The sequence below is a fragment of the Fulmarus glacialis genome, unplaced genomic scaffold (genome assembly GCF_000690835.1).
Source record: "Fulmarus glacialis isolate BGI_N327 unplaced genomic scaffold, ASM69083v1 scaffold39649, whole genome shotgun sequence".
NCBI lineage: Eukaryota > Metazoa > Chordata > Aves > Procellariiformes > Procellariidae > Fulmarus > Fulmarus glacialis.
In genome coordinates, this window is record NW_009235939.1 from 1 (window position 1) to 12,065 (window position 12,065).

At 36.8% G+C, this 12,065-nt stretch overlaps 1 protein-coding gene across 1 annotated transcript; it reads right to left on the bottom strand.

The window, feature by feature from the left end:
* Positions 1-1,255: 1,255 nt before the first annotated feature.
* LOC104082923 (N-acetylglucosamine-1-phosphotransferase subunits alpha/beta-like) lies at positions 1,256-11,105 on the bottom strand. The gene is made up of 6 exons (XM_009586203.1): positions 10,982-11,105; positions 9,102-9,200; positions 5,065-5,232; positions 3,616-3,706; positions 2,960-3,017; positions 1,256-2,444 (listed from the first exon to the last, which is right to left on the bottom strand). Exons 2-5 carry the CDS (start codon positions 9,188-9,190, stop codon positions 2,970-2,972), a joined length of 396 nt encoding a protein of 131 aa, XP_009584498.1. The 5' UTR covers positions 9,191-9,200; positions 10,982-11,105; the 3' UTR covers positions 1,256-2,444; positions 2,960-2,969.
* Between the last annotated feature and the right edge of the window lie 960 nt (positions 11,106-12,065).

The following is a 12,065-nucleotide window of genomic DNA, read 5'->3' on the forward strand; positions in this document are numbered from 1 at the left end:
CCCTTTTTTTTTTTTTTTTAATAGCAATGGCTTTAATTTCTCGTTCAGACAACAAAAAGTCTGCAAAAGTGGTTGTTACGGTGTATGTAGGCTAGGGTAAGATGCCGAGGGAGGATTTTTCCCAAAAGTCAATGCAAACAGGCAATATATCTCCAGTCAGATTAATTTTACAAACTGCGTTTTACATTTCAAATTTTTCTACTGTTCTCACTGGATTTTCTGTCCTCAGGTATTTCGCTTTTTATTTATGAAGACCAAATACAAAATCTAAATTTAAAAAAAAAATCTTAGCACTATTTCAGTTTTCAATGTTCTCATTAACCTCAACCATTTGAGAAATTTTACTTAGTATTTCCTTAACTGAGTTTAAGTTTTTACTGAGTCTGGCTGGGGCGGCATTAACTTTCCTCACAGCAGCCCCTGTGGCGTTGCATTTTCCACTGGTGACCAAAACTGTGCTGGTAACACCTGTATTGCAGCGCTTCTACTTTTCCAATTCCCTCCCTCATCCCGCTGGCAGGAACGAGTGAGTGGCTGGGGGGGGGCTTAGTTGCCATCACAATACTGTTTGCATATTATCTTGCTTCCCTTGCTTGTTTTTTTTTTCCAAATTTTAGCAGTAATTTTCAATGGATGCTTCTCAGTAAGTTTATGCTACATCTTTTGGCTATTGTTGCTGAAGTTAAACAAAATGCCATGAACTTACCTTCAAAACTGCTTAAACAAAAATGAATTGCAGTGACATCTGAGCTACCTATGCAAACTATTTATACATAACTTCAGCAGAAAAACTGCCTTAAAATTTCAATCAAGTTTTCCAACTATTTTGATTAGAATGCCAAATGTTAGTTAAAAAAAAAAAACACCACCCAGATTCTAGTCAAACTTGAATCTAATAATAGTTTGAAGTGCAAGAACCTATCAAAGCTTTCTTGTATTTCTTGAAATGTCTCATTTTCTGCTAGTCTGAAGTACTGTAGATTTCAGCTTATTATATTCTACATTTCAGCATAATATATATTGCTAGCATGAAATATAACCTTAATAAATTAAAAGTGCTTGTATTTTTACAATGCTCAAAAGTTTGATTCTACTTTGAGAATCCATTCATGCTTCAAATTAATATTAAGTTATTACTGTTGGAAGTTTTTTAAGGGAAAACCAAGAACTTTTAACATAAGGATTCATACACACTAATGGCTAATTTATCAAAATGGGTGAGTTTTGGTTTACTTTAAAACAGGAAGAACAGACAAAACTTTTATCACATTTTAGTTAATTTCAAAGCAAACCAAGTATCTTACAATACATATGCACATACATTTTGTACATCATCTGATTACAAAAATTAATGCTTTTCTGAATACTGCTAGTACAATTAACTGAAGATGCACCACCAAAAATTTTTGCTTGAAAAGATTCAGTATCCTTTCCCACATAAAACCGTACTATTCTGATGACTCAACAAAATACAGGGCCAAACCCTGTTAAATTTAAAAACACCAAAGCTTCATGTCAGTACAAATATTGTTTTCTGAAGTGAAACACTTCTCCCATACATTGCTACATTAAAACAGTTTGTTACCCATTCATATGGAGAGGCACTTTTGCTTTTATACTTACAACGCTTGTAAAATACTATACCTTGATCATTTTCATCGAATTACAACCCTCTCTTTGTAATCAAGTCAAGAAATAACACCATTGTATTCTTTGGAATATAATACACCAGATAGATATAAAGTATCTTTCAAATAACCATTAGTTGTTCTTTTACTGTGTATTTTTTATTAGTGTACATTTCTTCCAAATCCCAGTTAAATACTACAAATAGGGCAAGAATTGTCACTGTGCTTTAAAGAATGTCAACATCAAGAAATGTATACTAAATCTAAATGACAAGTTACATAATTCTCAATTTTCCCATAACGCTAAAAAAAGCAGCGACGACAGAAATCTGCAAAATGTTTTGGAATGCAAGATCAAGGACCTGTTAAGTTGATCCCAAACAACTTTGCCTTCCAAGTTGGCAACATCCACTGCAATAAATGCAGCTACATTTCTTTAGGTAACCCTTTTTATAAAAAAGGATAACATGGCCATGAACTAGCAGTTGTAAAGTAAGATCTGTTGAAAACTGCCTATGTACAGGTTTCCTGCAATTATTTTTTTTGTTGTTTTGCATTGTCACAGCTCCAGCAGCTTGTATATCATGAAGAGTACTGTGGAGATTCTAACTGTAGATGCATGATTTTTTTTCTTCATATCAACGTAGTTGAATGTCAAACATAAAAGACACTTATGAGACAGAGATTTTAAATGCTTATCACATCTTGAGGTAGACTGATCTCCACAATAAAGCCCTTCTACACTTTGATTCGTTCATGACCAACTTCCTTTTGGATCCTTCTCCTTGGAAAAATCTTTCGTTTAAGTGCAATTAGCTGAGGAGAGAAAAAAAATACAATTATTTAGATCTGTGCTGGGCTAGAGGTGCACAGCTGGTCAGGCTTTCATCCTAGAAACTATAAAATCTGTACCATCCATGGTAATTAAGTCAATACTGTCCTTTTTTTTTTTCCCACTGCACAGGAAGAAAGTTATTTACTCAAATTCATCTGTTAGGCTTGCACTTTTCCACTGGACTTCTCAATAACCAGAATACAAGCAGAAAGTGAAAAATACAGTATGCCTATATTCTGATTATTTTAAACTTAATTTGTGTATTTAAATTATTATAACATCAGGCTACATTCCGTTTCGAAAACACCACCACAAAGCTGGCATCTTAAAACAGTATTCATATACCTAGCTGTACTACTGAGTTGAGTACTCCCTTCCAAAACCAAAAAGTTACTAATGGAGGGCGAGTTTTCTAACATATACAAAAGGCTGAAAATCAAGGGAAAGATTCATGCAAAAGTTACAGGTGGGAAAAAAATAATAATCAAAAGCCAACCTTTCAAGAATTACACCCTCTTCATCAGACCACGGAAAGGGTTACTTAAGGCCCCAACCTGCAAAGAATTACCCATATGATTTGTTCCATTGACTCCCTCTAAGTTTAGCAGGATTAATCATGTTCAAGAAAGCCATTTTATGCTTGCAGAAGCAGAGGGTTTTTTCCTTCGAGTCAAATTCAAAACCTTCTGAATTCAATAGGAGTCTTTGCAATTACTTAGGGATGAGATTTAGATAGGGCCCCTAAATACCTCGAGATTCTCTTCACGGCTAGAGTTTGCTATTACTTAAATCTTCTTCCTGTTAACTTACTTTGCACTTTTAGGAATGTGTGTTAATAGACCAAGACTTTCAAAAACAATTACTGATTTTGAATATCCAAATTTAGCACACTTATGGACTTGACAGCCACAAAGTGCCTGAAAAGGAAACACCATTCTCCTTCCCCCCATAAGACTCTCTTTTCAAGGAATCGCAACATGACTTAAAAATTGAAGCAATCTAATCATCAGTCATCTATAATCTTTACTTCCTTTATGAAGGAAAAATCCTAGCTACTCGTCAAAACCTATTTAAGAAATCCATTTTACGTTATCCTGAAGATACAGCAATCTATTAAACGTTATAGAATTGATAAGAAGATATTAATTTTACCTGTTCAGCAAAAAATGAGATGACCGTAAATACAATAAGTGTTACTAGAACACAATGGGTCCAGAATTTGAGCTTGTCTCTATATGCCCTCCTGTACAAAGAAAGAAGGAAACAGAAAAACAGCTTCATATAGTATAAATGCAAATATATAAACTTTAAAGAGTTTCCATGAAACAGGCAAAGAAAGTTTTTTCCAGTACGTAAAGGGTGCTAGAAAGAGGACGGAGGCTCTCTCTTCACAAAGACCCACGTGGAGAGGACATGGGGCAACAGGTACAAGTTGGACTGGGAGAGGTTTCCTCTTGATATAAGAAAATTTTTTTTACAGTGAGAATAACTGGAACAACTTCCCCCGGGACGTGGTGGAGTCCCCACCACTGGAGGTTTTCAAGAGGTGACTGGACAGGGTGCTAGATGATCTCATCTAGGCTCCCTTTCCCACGAAATGTTGGACCAGATGATCTTTCGAGGTCCCTTCCAACCTGGGCTGTCCTATGATTTTGTAAAACATTTTGATAAACATGGATTTCCACCAGCACTTCAGCACGCTTTAACCCACCCTGGTAGAAATCTGTTTTGGCTACAAACAAGTCAAAACAAAGTGTTCTTGTGAAGCTAACAAAGCCTTGGTGGATGTCCTCAAAAAGGGAGCCAACAATATGTCTACTCTTCCAGCCCAAATTTCTACAGCTAACTGCTGAAATGGGTTCACTCCCCACATTCCCCCACCCCTGTTACAGCAGGGCTTGTAGCACTACAATCCACGCCTATTCTTCTTACCTACAATCCTTCTGATTCTTTCTACAGTTCCTCTAATATTTCCTCTTTCCTTACTTACAGCTATCTCTCATAATTTGCTGATCAGAAACAAAATTACTACACCACTCTTCATGTCTCATTTTTATCACTACACTTGCCAAACTTTTGCTTGTATTCTGAAACCAACTTCCCCAATTTCTGAAGTTATAATATTATTTATAAAATGGCAAGAGGTAAATACCCATGAAAATTTCACACATTATGTAAAAATGAGACACACATGTATCTTTTCGGATGATCATCCAGCTAATTATTTCTGTCTGACAGATTAAAAAAAATTAAATCACTCAGTAAGAAAGTTAACAGTTTATATTGCCCCTCTGCAACAGGCATTCCAAACAATGGGGGTTTTTTTACATTTAAAGAAAGTCAGAAGTCCTGATTTTTTTTTTTAAACTTCTGTCTTTGGAGTAGGTTAGGGCCAATCAATGCTCTTAATGACTTTAAGAGCAACAGAAAAACCCAAATCCTGCAAACCTCAAATTTTAGTCCATTCAAATCTTTTCACATTATCTTTACTGTTAACTCCTTCATGACAATACTGGGGGGAAAAAATGGCTTGTACCAATACGTTCTATTAATTATATGCTATTGCACTACAATAACTTGAAGAGAATCTGTGTAACATACCATTCTTGCAGTTCATGCATGTGAAGGAAACGATTCCGATATTCTCTTGGCAGTTCAAATTGGGAAGGTATGGGAAACATTGATTCATAAAAATCCCTAAGCACTGCTTTAACTGTCTGAGCATCCTTATGATTATGATCAATATTGTCATTTAGACAAACAAATTTTCTAGAAAACAAGAAGTCTTTGTTAGAAAATTTCCTTTAACAATAGGGCAAAGTTATTGGCAAACCAAGAACACAAACAGAATCCTTTTAAACAAAATTGATACAGTATACTTTTAAAACCAAATTGATGTATTTGATACTGGTAATCAGTTTCCTTATTGTTGCATTATTTTAGATTAATTTGATTTTAAATTCTGAGAGCACCAAGGTTGACAGCGAGTCAAAACCTCTGAGGAATCAAATGACAAGCCACATTTCTCTCTCTTCTATTTATATAACGCTGCCATCTAATGGGCACTAGTATGCATCATCCCAGAGCCCACCACTGGATACAGACAGCAGTTTAGAAGGCCAGCATTATGACTTAGGTAAGGGTTTTTATAGTTTTAAATATATTTTCAGGAGTAAAGTATCTTAAATAACAAAATGAGCTCCACTGTAGGAGGTAAACATACTAAATTATTAATATTTTACTGTGTATGCTGCACTCTTCAGAGAAAGTCAACATAAAAACTATAGAAGCTTGTACAAGAGAAGGCAAAGCTTGGTCCCCAGGCTTTGAGTTACTGAAAACACTATATAAACTGGGCAGGACATGACTTGAATCACAGACCCAAAGATGAACTTGTATAATCAACCAAAACACAAAAACAACAACCTGGAGAGAATTCATATGGAAATCACTCTGACCAAATAAGCATGCTCCCAATAATACCTCTTGCAGAGAGTTATTTCTCATATAAGAAACACACAACTCTAAGTTACTGCAAATTACTGAAACTAAAGCAGCAACTAGTGTGCTAGACCGTTATGTATCCTTGGCCACTCTGACCTGGTGCTTGACAACAAAAATTCCCTTTCCCACATATGGGCAAGGTTATGTGCTTTATTTATATTGTGAGATACAAGACCCTTACATTTTCCCCAGAGGGAGAAATCATATCTGGTGACATATGCCTTGTAATTGCTAACCTTTGTAAATAAGTAGTTCTGGTCAGCTGTATTCTCTACAGTATGGTGTGCTCTTTCAAAGAGCAAAGTTCAGACTTCCTACATGAAGCTGGAAATAAGCAGAAATCTAGAGCACGTGAATCGGCCTACACAGGGCATTACCGCTTTTCCTCAGCCTGTACTGAATCTGGCATAACTGGTAACCTTGCTCTAGATAATTACGTGCAGAGGACAAACAGTCATTCAAATTGCTACATCTGAGAAGAGCAAAATATGCCTCTCCTCTTCAAAGATGAGCAGGCTATGTATACACTATCAAGTAATACTACGCAAAGCAGCTGGTTATGGCAATCATATGTCTACACTATAAGCATTTGGGGAGTTCACTCTGGACTATCCCTGACCTTGTCTCTTGGACTGGCAGCTCATTAGCCCTGCGAATGCAGTAGCTGCACTCCTGGAGCGTATATCCCTGTTCAGCTTCATCTGAAAGAGATGCAGTTTACAGACTGAGAGGCTGCTACATAGAGCAAACCAAAGCACAGTAAGTGGGAGCGATGAGGATATTAATCTGTTTCAAATGGAAAGACTGTTTTAGTCCATCCAGAAGAAAGCAAATCTGACATTTCTTTGGATATTCCAGAATTAATGCCTAGATGATTAAGGCTCACTTTTCCTTAAGGATGCAAAACAAACGTTTTAGGCAGATCAGTAAGTGAACAATACTTTTATTTTGTCCCAAGAACTGTGTATAACTATTATGTTGTTTTATATGCAGGGAAAGCATGGCGAAGAGAAGGAAATGGCATGCCCACATAGCCATGCCAGCTCTCCTTTACTAACAAGATATGGCCACAGTACTGCACTATACTTTGCAGGAATACAGCCCAAGCAATTGACTCAACCTCACTTCACAAACCAGCCAACAATCTGGGACTACAATACACTATTGTTCCTTCAGAGAAAAAAAAAAAAACAAAAGGGTATGCATATATGGAGCCTCAGGCTGAGTCCGTAGTAGCATGCCAGTGCATCATACAAAAATTAGAGAAGATTCAAGACAGATCAGCTCGCCTGCCTCATCTCGCCTGCTGAGGTTCCTATGACAACAGACTAGACACCCTTACTCAAACACATCCTCATCTAAGGATGCTATCACTCCACAGAATAGGCAGCTCCATTTTAAGTTGCAAGAAGGCCTCAATCCATTGGGAATACTCGTACCACAACCACACAGTGTCAGGATCAAGTCTGACATCAGCAACCATCCTTCAAAATAAGAAGCCAGTGATTGTAAGCATGAACTTGAGCAGTGAAGGTGAGAAACTCATGTTACGTGCCCTCCTTGGGCCTAACAGAAGGCTTGAAATCACACCTACATTTCAAGAAAAAGTCCTAGGCAGCAGATAAAAAGAAATGGAGGAAGAAGAGGAAGTGGCAGGATGAGTTAGGGCACTGCCCACTTTTGAACCGGGTCGTTGTGGGAACCGGAATGCAGGAGTTACATGGCCAGAAGGCACTCTTCTAAGGAAGAGCAATAGATACAAACCACCTTCAGCTACAAAATGTCTCAAGACTAGCATTCCCCTTTCTGAATGAATGGCCTAGCAAGTATTACAATGTAAGAGGCAAGTGAAAACCTGCTCTTTATCTACAAATGCAAATAATGGTGTAGCTTTACAGGCAACTGAGATTACCTGCAAGAGGAGGTTTGACTTTCCCTGGCCGAAGGTACCTGGGCCTACCTTCCTCTGTTTTTTGACACTTATCAGACCCCTCCTTGGAGGCCAAACTCATTAAACTGGCAGAGAACTCTAGTTTTCTGAAGACAGAAGCAAGATGCAAGATAGAAGTGTGCAACCGAGAGGAAGGAAGGAGAGGAGACGAGTGGAGGCACTGTCTCACTTTTTCCCTGGCCAAAGGTACCTGGGCCTACCTTCCTCCTTGCTCTGTTTTTTGACACTTATCAGACCCCTCCTTGGAGGCCAAACTCATTAAACTGGCAGAGAACTCTAGTTTTCTGAAGACAGAAGCAAGATGCAAGATAGAAGTGTGCAACCGAGAGGAAGGAAGGAGAGGAGACGAGTGGAGGCACTGTCTCACTTTTAAGACAGCTAGCTATTAAATTATCTCACCTTGTTGAACCCCAATCTTATGCAATGGGCTCAGGACTACAGTTAAATGCTTCTGCGAAGCAGATTCAGACTTGAGTCTCAAATACAGCATCCTTGGCTTTGCAAGGTGGTTGCTGTGAATGTATCCCAGGACATTTATTTTCCCCATTTATCTCACAGTCATGTCAGGAGCCTAATTCAACACTACAGAACCTATTCTCAGATTTGGGTATTTAAACCTTTCACCACTGCAGAGTGGAGAAAGAGAGGACTACCTTCTGGCTCTGGATGGTTTCTCACCAAATATTTTTTTAAAAAAAAAAAAAAAGAATTAATACCTCTTGCCATGTTGTAGCAGAGCATGAAAGCATAATGGGTATGCAAAACTGATTTTGTAACAAAATAATCCCCACCTAAGCTTTACTTTAAAATTGCTAAAGCAGATCAAAATGTTCTTCCTTTAAAATAAATCTACCTGCAATATAAACTGTATGCCCTCTAGAATGGCATAAATGAAAGCCTCAAAAATAGTTGAAGTTTATCTATAAGTTTTTTAGAGATATAAAAATGTAACAGAAATTAATGAGGTAACCCCTAGCATAAGAGAGAGAGCTGCCACTTAGCTTCAATTAAATAGAAAAAATTAGAAGTACTTTTGGTTAAAATTGGTCTTGCCCTGTAACACACAATATAGAAATACATTGCAATAATTTTTTTTTTTTTTTGAACACACAAACAGTTTAAACAGTTGAAGCATAAAATTAAAACCACCTCAAAGCTTCATACAAATCAAGAAACAGGATACCTGGGATTTTTTCGTATGTCATCCAGCTGACCAACTACATGAGAAACATTTGTGCGAATCATTTTGAAGGCAATTTCCTCTTCTCCCATGATTTCAAACCTTATTATTAAAAAAATATATTTATACATTAATAGAACAACCTAAAGTCAGGTTCAATAAATATTAATTCAATATTTTATTTAAAAACTTATTTCTAATCTGACTGCCCAACCTTCATTAGAATTTATAATTTGATTTCCATCAGTATATTTACATTTTTCAGCTAACGTTCTTGTACAGAACTACTTTCCTGTAGATTTATTAGTAGCCACCCATAAACCGAAGAACTGAATTCCAATACAAATTATGTAAACTATACCTTTTGGCATAAGAGTAACAATTAATCTGAAAGTAGACATAACACTTACTATGCTTTTTTTTTTTAAAACACACAGAATTTACAATGGTAATTTATAATTACACTTCAGACATGAGAAAACATGTTCTTCTTATCCAATCACCAATCCCAGAAAAATCTTAAAATAAAATTACAGAAGAGTATATAAAACTACAGCCTTAAATACAAATAAAACCTTCCTCACCCACCTAATCAATAACTTGCAGATAAAACAAGTATATGAAATGCAGAAGTGTATAATTTCTGAAGCACATCTTGACTTTAAAAGGGGGTCAAATGGTCTTTCAACAGTCTTACTAGAGGTCCCGCACATATTTTTCACCTTTCTTATCTTGATATAAGAAAAGACCCTGCCTGCTCCTTGAAGTCTTGCCTGAGAACATACACCATTTATTAGGCTCACAAAATTAATAATACAGTTATTCAATACTGAAGTTCAACGGAACAAAAGAGCAGCTTATATATTAAACTGACTTATACTAATGTATTTACATCATTAAGCACAGCAAATCCTTGCCTCCACCCCCACATTTTTCAATCTCATTTGTTCTGTTAGCTTTTCAGTTTTCGCATAAACTCTCCTGGGAAGAGAATTATTTATAAAGCTTACAGCACAACTTGAGGTACTATGAATTAATGTATAATAATGTCCAAAGGCTGCCCTAAGCAGCATCTGCAACCTTCTTTCATTCATTTTATTTGACTTCGTAGCCGCTCCTGGGGCAACTGTATGCTTCAGAGACTCCGCGTCACTCTCCCCTGCCCAACACCACAACAGGAGACAAAGCTGTAAGCTCCACGCCAGCAAACAGCCTCACTGGCATGCAGTTGGCTTGCAGATTTCAGAGAAGAAAGATCTGAGAGAACCTGATCTCAGGCAGATCTACACAAATACAATCATTCAAACAAACCCACAGTCATGATCATGGTTTGTCCTGCTCTTTCCAAAGGGGATGGAAACCCTTTTCTTGTCCGCCTCCCTCCCTCCCTGTCATTCCTCCTCCTTGCAGGAAAATTACAAGGTAGTTAGGGCTAAAATGCTTTTTCTTTTCTTTTTTTTATGCTTCAGTAGAAGAAAGGATGAAGCAGATTTACAACTTCTAGGTACAGGACAGGCTCTTTCCTCCTTTTTATGCCACTTTAACTGCCCTCACTCACTACATATAGTCAATATATATAGCCATCTAAAGATACTCTGGCTTACTGTTGGTACAACACAAATTAGGATCTGGCCCAAGGCGACACAAGTAGTATGGAAATATTTAGTCTACTAAATAAGAAACTATGAAAAAAATCACATCATTCTGCACAATGAAACATACATAAATAGATATCAGTATGTTTCTTCAGTTCCACTGTTAAAATAAGTTGAGCCAAGATTTGTTAACATACACATACAATCTTTGGTCACGTATGTATTTACACCTCTTCCTATTGCTTTACAAAACCTGGCATGGCTTTTCACAGGACTGTAACAACATACCTGTATTTGTTTTTGTCCTTGTATGCCTTACGAATTCTGTCAGTCACAGGTTTGCAATTAGTCACTAGGTTTTTTGTTACTGGAGGCTGGAAGAAAACATTGTTTACGTTATAGGTTACTGAAAATTACAGAGTCTGTTATAAAGATGTACTTTGTAGAAAACTTATATTACAGCTAGAAAGGCCAGTGTATGCTTTACTCTCCTGGAATGAAAAGCAATAGTTTCTTGATCAACTGTTGAGGGGAAAAACAAACAAACAAAAAGATACTGGTGCATAACATCAGGATTTCCTATGCATACAAATATTATATGAAAAATACAGATTATTTTTGGCAAAAACATTGCAACTTCTAGATTTCATACTCAATAAAATATTCAGAAATTGTAGCTCATTTGACAGCTGTCTCTGACATTCCTCTGCTAGAGGCCACCAGTAAACACTGGCCAGGCAAACTCTGCAGAACAGCTGATACACATCAGGCCTTATTTCTATCACAGGCTATGTTGAAACAATTCTGGGAAATAAAATCCCTGTTCTCAAGGGATATTTCTATAGCAGTAGACTCATTCCAAGAAATTTAGCTGTTGCAGACAACATAAGTAAAAATAAATTAGACCTCTGTGCTAAACACAAACACTATTTCGCCACTACTTGAACTGACTGATAACATTAGTACATTACGCATTACTTATTAGATTAGTAATATTTTTCTAATTCTCCAAAAAGATTAAAGTAATTTGACATTGTTCCCAACCACTGAGACTTATTTTCAACCCCATCTTAAAACATATTCATGGCAGCCATCCTTTATCACTACTCTTCAAAGTTTTTACTTCACAGAATTTTGCAAACTGAATTGAGAGTCATAATGAGGCAAAATGAAGTAAGGCTATACTGGATGTAATGTCCTCAGACTGTGCAGGATTCTCAAATCCACACTTCCATTTCTTCAAATCAGACTGACAGAATGGCTTTATATAGAACTTTTCTGGAATTCAGACTTAGGGGAAAATATTTTTAAAACCTTGTAACATAATATAACATAACCTGGTAAGAACACAAGGCAGGATAGTGTCGGGGGG